At 42.1% G+C, this 13,541-nt stretch overlaps 1 protein-coding gene and 1 long non-coding RNA gene across 4 annotated transcripts in view; one reads left to right on the top strand and one right to left on the bottom strand.

Annotated features, from left to right (window-relative positions):
• Positions 1-12,959, top strand: part of tnnt2a (troponin T type 2a (cardiac)) — a 51,575-nt gene extending 38,616 nt beyond the window's left edge. The window contains exons 1-12 of one of the 3 annotated variants that reach the window (XM_062458253.1): positions 1,123-1,140; positions 1,746-1,823; positions 7,233-7,253; positions 7,503-7,524; positions 7,694-7,757; positions 8,281-8,397; positions 9,150-9,227; positions 9,326-9,433; positions 9,798-9,907; positions 10,040-10,130; positions 10,405-10,445; positions 12,070-12,959. In XM_062458253.1, the coding sequence (XP_062314237.1) occupies positions 1,763-1,823; positions 7,233-7,253; positions 7,503-7,524; positions 7,694-7,757; positions 8,281-8,397; positions 9,150-9,227; positions 9,326-9,433; positions 9,798-9,907; positions 10,040-10,130; positions 10,405-10,445; positions 12,070-12,103 (747 nt within the window). In that variant the 5' untranslated portion in view covers positions 1,123-1,140; positions 1,746-1,762 and the 3' untranslated portion in view covers positions 12,104-12,959. Of the gene's footprint in view, positions 1-1,122; positions 1,165-1,745; positions 1,824-7,232; positions 7,254-7,502; positions 7,525-7,693; positions 7,758-8,280; positions 8,398-9,149; positions 9,228-9,325; positions 9,434-9,797; positions 9,908-10,039; positions 10,131-10,404; positions 10,446-12,069 lie in introns of those variants that run through there. The other 2 variants (XM_062458252.1, XM_062458254.1) reach the window with 2 other exon arrangements.
• On the bottom strand, positions 2,373-11,096 carry LOC134018353 (uncharacterized). Its single transcript, XR_009929928.1, has 2 exons — positions 7,651-11,096; positions 2,373-6,524 (listed from the first exon to the last, which is right to left on the bottom strand). It is a non-coding gene; the product is annotated as an uncharacterized LOC134018353 (long non-coding RNA).
• Positions 12,960-13,541: the final 582 nt, after the last annotated feature.

The following is a 13,541-nucleotide window of genomic DNA, read 5'->3' on the forward strand; positions in this document are numbered from 1 at the left end:
AACCATTCTCTGTGGATCTTTCTTTCTCACTCCATCTCTCTCCTCCAATCTATATTTGGTCACATATCTGTTGGCCACTAGCACAGCTGAGGACTTCTAACAGACTGGTGTTCTTTTCCGCTGGTGTCAAAAGGGATCTCTCCATCTTTTTGTCTCGCTCAGGTAAGTCTTACTTATATTTTATATGAACTGGAATACCATGGAGCATGCATTTATGTTGGTATTACAGAATGAAGTCAAATTGACGAAAGTTTCTATTTCGTATTGTAATCCAAGAAGGTTCTATTTAGAACTCCATATGGTTCTTTTGTTGGTATTGTGGATATAACCACTAATGAGAAACTTTGAGAACCCTGGTTTAAAGCATAGTTGCTTTAGTGATGAAACTGAGAACATTTCAATCCTGTAATGGTTTTACAAACCCTTGTTGGTGTTAGAATCAGAGAAAAATGAATTTGTCTCTGTGCTTAGGTTTGCAGTAGAACTACAAATACCAACATGTCTGACAACGAGGAAGTGGAGGAGTACCAGTAAGTCCCACATTAAACCTTCAATATGCACCCTGCTACAAGGTCACATAAGAGCTATAGGTCTTGAGTGAATTAACTGTTAGGAATGTGAGAGGCTACCAATCGAGAGTGTCTTTCACTGAAACGTGATCTGGCTTCTGGTTATTGCAATACTTTATATGAAACATACAGTTTTACTAGTGTAAAGTTTGCGTTGTGTATACTTAACCTAATAGAAATTAGCTATTTGGAATAAAGGTATTCAATTTGTCTTTTCCCACAGGGTGCAGGAAGGTAAGAATATGTGTTTGTGGATCTGTGTTTGTGACTGCATGGGGTAAGTTTAACAAAGTTAAAAAAAAAAAAGTTGTTAAATATTTTGACAAACCAGATGACCTTGTCATTCTGTACATTTGATGAAGAAAGACTGTGACTGATAATGCCTGGCCTATCAACATGAATGAGTTGAAAGATTGTGTAAATGTGTGTATTTGGATATAGTCATTGACTATACATTAAGTCAGTTGATTATTTGCTGGTGGAGTGTGTGTCTTGTGATAAAAACAAACAAATCATACTTTTACTGTTTTCCTTTCCCTGCATGTGTGTTTCTCAGAGGAAGTGGCAGAAGGTATGACCCTGCTCCATTTGCTATGTAATTACATGTACCCCTCTGCATCCAGTACAAGTCATCCTTTTACTTGACTAGAAAAGTCAACATTCATGAGAATGCTATTCAGTTAGAGTCTTGGAATGGTGAAAACTGTGACAACATTGATTAGTGTGTAATAAGTCCAAGATCTTTAAGTGTGTGTGTGTGCATATAACAGATGTATTCCTTCATCTCTTTCTATGTACGTCACATCATCTGCTTTTAATTGAACAAATGTCATTTGAATCAATACAGAAAAATTATGATCCACAACTATTGATCAAATCAAGATATTGTTCTGTATGCATAGAAGTTATAATATGTGCTGATGAATGATGACTTACAGCTATTGGTGAAATGTACATTGCATTTCACCAGTTTAACTTGAGAGGAATGCTGCAATTAATCATTTGTTACTTATCCAAGTCAAACAATCTTTTAAAATCCCATTGTGGTCAATGAGATGTGAGCAGTTGGCTATCTTTGGATGTCATGGATTGTGTGTGTGTTTTAGTATGTGTTTGCTGGTGCTGCTGGCGGTTAGCTGATCCTACTAACAGTGAGCCTTTACTTGCCTTGCCCAGCGGAGGAAGGGGAGGAGATGCTGGAGGTGGAACAGGAAGAGGAGCAGGAGGAGGTGCAAGAGGAGGAGGCAGAGGAAGGTAGCGCTAAAGGCTTTTGCTAGCCTGTTCTCATTTGCTGTGTCATTGCTTTAAGATGTTAAATGCAAAGCCCTTACATTAGCCTTAAAATTCACATTGGCATTGAACACAGCTTTCTTCCTGTATGCCACACCCAAACCCACACACAGACCTTATCATGCAAGCACTTGAACTTCCAGAGCACGGTAGCTCACTCAAGACCCCGGAGCAGTGTTGGTAGGCTGTCTACCTATTATCTGTCCTCTTGTCAACCAGAGTCCAAGCACACACACATTTGTACAATCATTGACACACGAATACAGTACTTTGGGTAATTCATAACAGTAGAGCAGTGAAGTATGTGAGTATCAAGGCCTGCGGAGCATCCTAAATTGTCTGAACAAACTCTTTCTGAAAGAAACATAGACACTTTGACTGGTTCTCAGGAGTTAACTTTATTTATTTAATTGAAGCCACGTAATGGTTCTGTCATGCCAAAAACTGTCCAGGTGCCAAAAACTGTCCGGCCTGACGTCATAATGTAGTTCCGGACAGTTTTTGGCACCCGGCCATTTTTGGCATGACAGTTCCACTGTGTAAATGTGCACTCATGCCTACTGTATGCTATTAACCTCATTTTAGGATTCTTTATTTTAAAAATAATTCGGTACTTAATGTCTTCCAGAGCAAAGCTCTGGACGGGTCACTAATGTGAGACAGGGAATATCCATTAATAACGTAGTTCAGGGGTCGGCAACCCGCGGCTCTAGAGCCGCATGCGGCTCTTTAGCGCCGCCCTAGTGTCTCCCTGGAGCTTTTTCAAAAATATGAAAATGGAAAAAGATGGTGTGAACATATTTTTTGTTTTAATTATTAAAACAGAAATGTTGAAAAATATTTATTATACACATTTTTACAGCAAAATGTGTATGTGTATAATAAATATTTTATTTCAACATTTCTGTCAGCGAAGATTTACGTCATAGCCTGCGACACACGTTTCTTTCAGCTTGGCGTAATGCCAGACAGGTGGCTGTTGCAAACAAACTGGCGGGTGTGTCATGGGCCATGGATCCCAAAGGGAAAAGGAGAAAGATAGCTGAGGAGAACAGAGGATTCAACAGTTTTTGGACCGAATCATTTGCTTTCATTGCCAATGCGGAAGGATTGCCTGCATGTTTGCTTTGTAATGAGGAGTTGTCAAATAACAAAAAGAGTAACAGACATTTCCAGGGAAGGCATGCTACATTTGCAGCCGAGTACCCAGTTGGGAGTGAGAGAAAAAGTGCGATTGCATGAATGCTCATTATGTATTTGTAGCCTACTTATCATTTTGATAGTAATATAGCTAATATAGACCAATTATCACCCTACGTCACACCACTGTCAAGAATGCTCAACTGCGCATGTCGGCTGCAAAGGACAGACTTCTCCCAGGTATACACTTGGATCAGGTCATCATATATCTCTGGCCACTGGATTTCAGAGCTTGACATTAACTTTTTGAGGCACTTGTCCTTTGAACAAATACATTTACGTTTCATTTGTCCATGCACAAAAGTCACTTGACCCCCGATACCTTAAATATCCTGACCGAGTGATAGGGCAAAACTAGCCTGGCTAACGGAGGTCACTTTCTCAGGCAAATGACGAATGAAACAGGCTCGGTTAAAGAAATCCGATATGTTGGCTATCTTCAGCAGGCTCGTATCTACAAAAGGTAGTCCTCCCTGACGTTTTTACTGTAGAATGGAGTGAACTGGCAAAACTAGGCTGGCTCGGGCAAAACTAGCCTGGCTAACGAAGGTCGCTTTCTCAGGCAAATGATGAATGAAACAGGCTCGGATAAAGAAATCCGAGATGCTGGCTATCTTCAGCAGGCTTGTATCTACAAAAGGCAGTCCTCCCTGACGTTTATAGTGGAGAATGGAGTGAAATACAACATTGTGCACACTGCCAGTGAGCGACCCGAGTCTGACTGAGGCTAACAACGTCAAAACAGTGTAACGGGGACGCAGTCTCACTCAGATTGCCAGTTTTACACAAATCACAAAAATAATCGGACCAGCTGGCTAAAAGCAGAATTCCCATATCTCTTTAAAGCTGCCCTGCTTGACTTTTAAGGTGTATAATTGACTGTAAAACTGTAAAATTATGAACTTTGTGACGTGAAGACATAGCTGCCGCATAAGATGCGGTCTACCGGGCGACATTCTCACTCAAATTTCAAGACTTTCGTAACCCAAATCAAAATTCTGATGTAACAGATCAATGGGGAATCGACTTTTCTCTTAAAGGCTGTCCTTCTCGACCTTTTTGGTCTTTTTAAATCGTACTATTGGTATAATACGTGTACTTCTCTAACCATTATAAAGGCTATCCTTTCCCGGTTTTCTGCAGGCACATTGCGCGCGCATCCCGAATGTTTACAAACAAATAATTGGTCTATAGACACTTACAGCATGTGTTGCCTTCATTATAAGGCATATATAAGGCTTTTAATTTTTTGCGGCTCCAGACAGATTTGTTTTTTGTTTTTTTGGTCCAATATGGCTCTTTCAACATTTTGGGTTGCCGACCCCTGACCTAGTTCATCACAGCATACTGTACACAGTCCTTTCCTCTCAGAGACAATTCACATTGATTCAATGCTGTCAACGTTGTGAGCAATAGAAAGAATATTGGGGAGGGGGCACACTACAATGCAGCTATCAAAAATCCAGTGCTTCCTTTGTGGAATGTTGTGTTCTGCACAATATTGCCATGCGTAATGAATGACACTCAGTGCCACTCAGACATTACAATGAAGACTGCAGGGCTGTAGGCAAGTGATGGAGAGCGAGATGAGGCAGTGGCAAACGGCCAGGGTATTGCACCCACAGAACAGGAAAATAGAGATGTTTAGCCAAAATTTTATTACTTATTAACCCTTGTGCTGCCTTCGGGTCACATGACCCAAAGGTTCATAACGAACCATCTTTGTGTTTACCCAATTTTACCCAATACAAAAACAAATTAAAATAATTTTCTTTTAACCTTCGCAATGTGGGGGGTCTGAGACAGCCCAACGGTTAAAAGAAAATGCTTCACTTTGTTCTTGTATGCGGTAAAGTTGTCGCAATACGACGGTGGGTCACAATGACTGTTGGGTCAGAATGACCCGAAGATAACACAAGGGTTAAGTGAATGCCCATGGCAAACAATCTTTATTAAAATCCCATTGTGGTCAATGAGATGTGAGCAGTTGGCTATCTTTGGATGTCATGGATTGTGCATAGCATAGTTTACATAAAACAAATTTAAAACAATATTGAAATGTATATCTCCGTCTTCTCCCATGGATGCGTCAGAAATAGTACCTATGGGACATGACAATGATTAATACGTCCTTTTTGTTTAATTTGAAGTGTATTCATTATTCAGGCAGATTATTTAGATATATCTAATCAGTTTTTTTCTATTCAGTTAAGACATGATACACAATTATTGATGGTTTTGCATTATTGATAATATAAGTTTCACGTGGATAGAAGTTTTACAGCATAGGAAATGTATTGTGCGTACAGTACATATGAGTTTTTTATGTTTTTAAATCCGCGTTGGTGAACTTTCCTCTCAGTCTCGTGAAGTTAGGTTGTCTAATCTCTGCATAGCTTCTCACTTCTTTTATCTCAAGCCCTATGTGTACCGCCAGGCTCCTGATTGGTTAAATAGACCAGCCAGATTACTAAATTATGCAATTATTCCACCCACATGATGGAGCCCGTCTCACTGACTACCGGATCAATTATGTAAGCAAGATATCAAATTATTTTCATTTCATTTTGTTAGACAATAGCGTTAGACGGTATCCCGGTGCCTCAGAAGCTAACCTGGTGCATCTTCGGTTCTAAAATGTCTGCCTAGGTGTTTCACAGGTGTATGCTGTATTCCCACAACAATTTTCTCTTTGCCCACCAGAAAATGGGCATCATCCAGGGCATCATCCAGCCGTGCACCCCAACTTGTTCGCTTTGCAGTGCTAAAGAAGGGTCGCACATCTACCATACTGTGCTTCTTTGTATGTGCTCCACAGTGATGGAATGATCTAGATAAATCCCAGTCCTTCTGATGAGGTTGGAAGAGACACCTCAAGACACATCAAGATCTGCATGGACTAACTACCTTTCAGTTGGCCTAAGGACACCCAGAGCTGCACTTAGCAGTACAATACTTCTGGTGGCTTTTTCTGAATGTTGTATTTGAGACCATTGACATCCTGCTGTCACGTAACTGACTGCACCCACAAAATGTAGATTTTGTGATGTAATTTCAATTTACACATGCTGCTTTGAATGAAAAGCATCTGCTAAATGGACAAAACGTAAATCTCAACATTTCACATGCGTTAAAAGACAGTGCACAAGAAGATCTGCGATGTCTTAACCAAAAAATTCTAAAAAGCCATCTACACCAGAAACTAGCTATTTCAATCAGGAGAGACCTGGTATGAGTAAAGTGATGTTTATTACCGAATGATAATCGTACTACAATGTTTGGAGCTTAGACCCCATGGGGAACAATAGATCACAGGGCGCCTGCCCAAGATCCGAGAAGAATCCCCCACGGAGTCCAGACACTGGTGGTGGTGGCGGCAGCCGACGACCAACGAGTCGAAGACAGAGACAAGAACCGGGTGGCGACGGGGAGGTGGAGGGTCGCTCACTTGATAGCCTGGACAAACTACACGGGGAGAGAATCTTATTTAAAGGCACGATCATGTGATTCTTCGACAGCCTGAACCATATGACAGCCCAACATAGGAAAGAGGGAAAGAAGAGCGTTCTTAGTGGGGGGAGTTAGTAGTGAAACATTGTCAAATGTTTCCCTACTTTTCCCTGCACTCGGGCAAAGATGCGTGAGTGCAGGGAGTGGTCTTGCCTGACTGAACTTGCGCTATGCTTCATTTGGTTTGCATGGCTGGATGGTGATTACAATGAGAAGTGCAGTTCAGAACTTTTATTGAGTTACGCAGGGGCACACACACTGTGTGTTTCTGTCTGTCTGCAGACACACCCAGTGTAATGTCTCCATTCCTCATTCACCACACCCCACTCTACAGAGCTCAACGGTCTGTCAGACAAATGTCCTCAAGGGGGTAACTGCCACAGTTACGGAAAAACAAAACAAATCACATTCAAGGGTGACACACATCCTTAACACATGTATCTCTGTGTGAAATAACTAGGGGAAGATTCCTTGAATTTATTATTAGTTAGTCCCCTCAATCTTATTTTTTTTAAATGCCATTCCTCAAGCTGAAAGAGGATGTGTTTTTCGTGTGTATGTATTTGTGTGTGTGCACCATGTGTTGTCATACAGATATATCTAGAATACCATACCTTCTTGCAAACCCACACACACACTTTTAACCCTCTCTTCTGTTTGCAGAGGCAGGAGAGGAGGAAGGAGGTAAGAAATTAAGTAACGAAGGATGACGAGATAGTATCCCCTTGTACACAACCTGTTTATGGCAGGAATGTTACCCCTTTATGTCTTGTAACCTGACACACCCTGATAGTGTGTGTCAGTCATTCTCACTTCTACCCGTGTTATTGTATTTGAAGCATGACAACCATCAGTTTGAGCTTGTCTGTCTGACAGTTATGCTTAAAGATAACTCTCTTTTCTGTTTGTCCTTCCCTGTTATTTTGTCTATAGAGGAGGCCAAACCTAAATTCAAGTGAGTTCTCACCCCATTGCCACACGTACACTCAGAATACACTCAAAACTAGAGGTTTTGTTAGAGAGAGTTCTTTCTATCATTTTCTCACTACAATTTTCTTCTTCTTTTCCTATGTTTTCTCACCTTTTTATCTCACGGTTCACCTTTTTTCCTTCCCTCCTTCAAGGCCTTTTATGATGCCGAACCTCATCCCTCCCAAGATCCCAGATGGAGAGAAAGTAGATTTTGATGTGAGTACAAGAGTTGCCACTGGGGATTAAGCACTGTATACAATTAAACCCTACAGTAGATTTGTTGGAAGGTTCAAGAAGGTTCACAAAGGGTTCCTACAGTATGTTGACCTGGCAATATTTCCTAAAAACCTCCTTAAAATCCCTTTTTAGATTCTGTTAGAAATGTTTACGAAGAAAAAAATACATAGAAAATAGTTGTATCACACTTTGCCATGTTTGCCTTGTCAGCATTTGTCATACAAACAATAAATAATTGATCACAAAAAAGAACGGGTTGTGTGTGACTGTGATGTCTGAAGCTGCCTTGCCTTTGGGCATCCCACTGTAAACCGTAGCATGCAGACAAGTTATGATGCTCATTTGTAGACCTATTTTTCATGTATATAGAATCATGTTAATCAAAGAGAAGTACAAATGATTTATGATATGCATCCTTAAGATGTACATTAATATACACATGGCATATTCAAATTGTCTTTATTTCTCAATTTTCTACCCCTTTTCATCCCTCCCTGTCAAGGACATCCATCGAAAGAGAATGGAGAAGGACCTGAATGAACTGCAGACTCTGATTGAGGTCCACTTTGAGAGCAGGAAGAAGGAAGAGGAGGAGCTTGTCAACCTGAAGGACAGGATTGTGAGTGGCTGTAATGGTAGAAATTCAAGCGGCACTGTGTAGATTTGAATAGTCAAGAGATGGCGGTTACAATAAATTTATTTTGCTTATACAGATCATGATTTAACAAAGTACTTTGTGATCAGTCATAACGAAGGAGGTGCTAGCCACAGGTCGTTCGCCAGAGTGATCCAGAACAACCCTAAAACCCTGCCTTATATAAACTTTAGATCAAATGGTTTTTCTGAACTCTGTGATTGGTCAGCACTGCTCAGTGACAGTTAAGACAATATAACCCCCCAGGTCAAGTGACCAAAGTCTTTTGATGTCACGACTCTTTCTCTAAATGAGGACAGTAAAGATACCCTTAATGAAACACAAACAGGACACAGGACACAATCTCCTCGGCCAAAAGGTCAGGGCTGCTAGATCAACTGACCCATCTCCCTTTAGGCCACAGAACTCAAACATCCCCCAACCTCCGTGCCCCTAGCTTCTCAATCAGGCATCATAACCCAACACCATAAATACCTTAAGACCAACTGCAACATCCATTTGTTTAAACACAACCTCAGTCTATTAAAAATACATTCTTAGTAACTATATCAAAAAATGCCATCACAGTGGCCTGCGCCCCTGTCACAAAAATGCTGCTACTGCTTTCCCATGGCCCTAACAAAAACTCTGAAAGATCAAAGATGATCGATACCAGTAATAAATCTATAGAAAAACTTGAATATCTGACTAATCCCACTTCCTGATTTGTCCTGCAGGACAAGCGTCGCTCTGAGCGAGCCGAGCAGCACAGGATCCGCAGTGAACGTGAGAAAGAACGACAGAAGCGTCTCGAGGCAAGAAACAATCTCCTTTGGTCTAATATGAGAACAACATCCTTTCACTGACACACACATAGAACAATGAAAGCTAACCCTAGCCCTAACCCCCCCAGGATGAGAGGACAAGGAAGGAGGAAGAGGAGTCCAGAAGGAAAGCTGAGGATGACGCCAAGAAGAAGAAGACACTGACCAGCCTGCACTTTGGAGGCTACATGCAGAAGGTCAGAGCCTGAGTGTGAGGAATGGAAGGGGAGAGGGAAGTGGGAGGGAAGGGATGGATGGAGAGAGGAAAGTGGGAGGGATGGAGGGGGAGAAGAGAAGGTGAAGGATGGAAAGGAGGGGGAAGGGGGGTGGGAGGGTGTTAGATAAGAAGGGTGCAGGATGAGATGGGAGCAGGAGGGGGAGAGGGGAAAAATGGTAGGGTGAAGGGGGAGAGGAATAGGTGGAGGTTGGTGCTGAGAAGGGATTGTGGAAGAGGTCAGGGATGCAGTATAATGGAGAGAATGGCTGTCCAAAGAGGAGGGTGATGTGGGGGGACAGGGGTAGGTAGTTGGATATGAATACATTGTTCACTTAATCTTTCAGACAGAGAAACGCGTGGGCAAGAGACAGACTGAGAGAGAGAAGAAGAAGAAAATCCTGAACGACAGGCGCAAATCACTGGATGTGGAGAATGCCGGCCAGGACAAGCTCAGGTGAATTGAGCCCAACCGTTAAGTCCCAGCTTTCTAGAAAGTTAGAATGCACAGGACCCCATAAACACAAGGTACCCTAGAATGGTTATGGAACCAAAGAATGTGTGTGTGTGCGTGTGTGTGTGAGCACAGGGATAAAGCTAAAGAGCTGTGGGATTGGATGCACCAGTTGGAAGCTGAGAAGTTTGAGCTCCAGTACCAGTTCACTCGGCAGAAATATGAGGTGAGCACATAATACAATGTAAACATAATAAGGGTTTAACTCAGAGTTAACTCAATACTGAATCTGTAAAGACATGATGATTATAGTGCCAAAATGCATAAGAAGTACTGTGTTTTATCTTTAGATAGTATTTTCATTGTAATGGTAGATATAGCATAGTGTCTTGCAATAAATTATTTAGTGTCTTGCAATAAATTATTTAGTTAAGTACTGTAAGATGTAATAAAATACATACTGTAGTCCATGTGGTTCTAAATCTCCTCTCGTGTTCCAGATTAATGTGCTTAGGAACCGTGTGAGTGACCACCAGAAAAGGTGAATGCATTGAATTCTCCCCTTGTATATTTTTTCTGCATCTCACTCTCCAGCTCTAACACCCACACAGGCACACAATGACACACACACACACAAACTGGTGCACACGCACAAAATTGTGCTATACAAAGAAACGCCTGAAGTGCGCACACGCACAAGCGCAGATGCTCATCCAAAGGGAATGAAACTCTTCCACTCCCAGGGAAGGTTTTGTTGACTGGAAAGACTTGTGTTGTGGGCAGAGACAGGAACTTCAGTATTTGGGGTGCATACTCCATTAGCATAATTAGCGCGCCTCTAAAAGAGGAAACACTGGGCCCGCATGTATCTGTCATGGATATTCCTACGGGAAAAAGAAAGCGCAAGCTTAAATTTAGCGACGTGCATGAAGTAACAGCAAACCTGAACATATAACAGGGCAGATCATTTACATTTACATGTAATCATTTAGCAGACACTTTTATCCAAAGCCACTTCCAAGAGAGAAGCCTTACAAAAGTGCATATGTCAATGGTCATAAACAACGAGATAGCCCCCAAAACATTGCAGGTAACCAAAACATGAAGCATACGAACATGAAGAACATCCCCAACCTTGAAAAAAAAAAATTGGCCTATGTCTTCGCCTTGCTCGGATCACTGATGCCATTGAATAAGGTGCATTTGTACACACAGGAAAACACACTCCTGGTTTACACCTGCTTTTAAGAGGCGGAGAATTTCCCCCGCAGAATAGAGGCACGCACTTACTGGCAGTCTTTGTAAATACCACTGAATATATAATTACTTTACGCGCACCTTCCCACCTTTTTGGGTGGAACTCCCACTTTCCCCATGACCCTCCCACTTTCCCTATAACCCTCCCACAAATGCATATTGAAAGCGCAACTTGCCTGTTCTCGCTCATGTGGCAGGCAATCTGCGATTTTACCTAAGTGCGCCCTGTTTGTAAATACCCCGCATCGGTTGAGTCAGTCTTTGCGAACAATTAACGCTTGGAAACAGGCGCAAAGGCCTTGATAATTGTGACTCAACCAGTTGTCTTTCAATGAATCTTATATTGGGAAAGTAATTCTAAGCCAAGTATTTATCAGGTCACACTTATAGCATTGTGGGTGCGGTCCCCAGTCCCCCTGTGGGTGAGTCAGTTGGCGAGTTTATCACCACACAGAAACACACGGACATTCATTGTAAATGAAAAGAGTGGCTCACTTGAGGACTGCAGCCCACAAGGTGTACAGATGTGCACAAACTCAGTATGATGGTGGGATAGCTGCCTACATTGGAAGATCATCTGTTGCAGCTGTCATACGCCAACACAGATTAAACCACATGTGCCTGTGTGGGTGCATGCATGGCTTCAAAATGTTAAACTAAATGTGTTTTTTTTAATACCTGCTGTCTTTCCTGAAATGCATTGACCATAGACACAAACTCAGCCTTTTCAGACATATTGATAATGGATGGTGATAATATTGTAGAGGTGGTTTCCTGATTACATATGTCTCAGAAACATGTCTATGCAGATTGTCTTTTGCTAGGGGTTTAAACCTAAACCTCTAAATCTAGACAAGGTCAAAGTCTGAATCTAAATCTGGTCTCTGACACGGGTCTCCTGTCAACAGCTCCAAGAGGACCAAGAGAGGCCTGAGAAAATAAATGTCTGATGAACTGAAGAACTTAGCCAATCTGAGTAAATCTCTTTGTCTCCTTTTCCATTTGTATCCTTGCCCTGTCTCTCCGTTTGGGTCACTGTGTCCCCCTCTCTCCTTACCATTGATGGGTCAACCGTTCTACATCCTCACCTTCACCTCTCTCACTCCACTCTAACTTTCCTTGCTGTCATGATGACAGTTTCATTTTCCCGATTTTCTTTCTTTGGTTCAAAGTTCCGTTACTTTCTGCTCATGTAACGTATGTTTTCCCCAAAGTGTGTGAGTAGTGTAAATAAAAGTAATCTAAATACAGAATAATGTTTTTATCTATGCAAATAGTCTGTGTGTGTGGAGTTGCCAGCACCTACAGTATTGTCAAGTTAACAAAGACATGCATGGGTAAAAAGCCTTTAGCACGGTCTGTGTGGGTGTGTGTGTGGGTGTGTACACCTTAATACTGACAGACAGGCATGAACATGCTAAGATTCACAGAAGGAAACACCCCAGCCTCCACCCAAACATACAAAAACACCCCAAACTCCCACGATGACTGAAATACGTGCCCCTTCCATATACACACAGATAATAAAAATGAGGGAGAGAAAACGAGAGAAGGGAGACAAGAAAATATGTTGACAGAAGACATCTGAGGAGTGTGACTCACCCAGTTACTCACACAAGGAATTACTTTGTGTGAAGTGTTCCACTGTCTGGATGTTGTCCAAACCTTAGTTTTTTTGTATACATAAAAGATGAATTTATTTTACCAGCTGTGGGTTATTTCAGAAAGGATTTAAGGAACCAGAACATTGCATAAAGGCTTGTTTTCTTTAAATCTATTAAATAGCTATTACTACGTTTTTATATGTTTCACAGTTTCTCATTCCGGGTTCCAATTATAAGCAATTCGCACTCACAGCATGAATTTGTCACTTAGTTTGTTATTTACAAGGGCATTAGTGGAAAAAAAAAGTGCTGTGGAGACCACTTCTCAGGTTTGTACTCTACAACTGGTGGGTCGGCCTGATTGCACACACAGTGAAACATGGAGCCATATGAGCGAAGCAAGTTCAGGCATGGCACTCGGGCAGCGCGCGTCATATCACCCATCGGCGTGTTCTTAGCCCATAGGCTTAGCTCGATAGGCGGTGCTATAAAGTCGCACACATGCACGCATCCTCGATTACCTTTGTGTTCATTGCTGGTCGCTTCCCGTTCTATGTGTTGTGTTGGCCTATCTGTCGTTCGCGTTTCCCTGTCTGTCTCTTCGGACCCGGATGGCGTGTGCGTGTTTTGGGGATCTGGAAGAAGGTTTCGAGCTGCTTCCTGTTGGTTCTCCGTCCGAGGAGCCTGCACCGATGGGTCGGTGAAAAACTGTTCCCCTGCATGCTCCCCGGGGAAGGCTCCGGCGAAGGGCGGCTCCGTTTCCCATGCTGCTGTTG

Source organism: Osmerus eperlanus, chromosome 4, assembly GCF_963692335.1.
Source record: "Osmerus eperlanus chromosome 4, fOsmEpe2.1, whole genome shotgun sequence".
NCBI lineage: Eukaryota > Metazoa > Chordata > Actinopteri > Osmeriformes > Osmeridae > Osmerus > Osmerus eperlanus.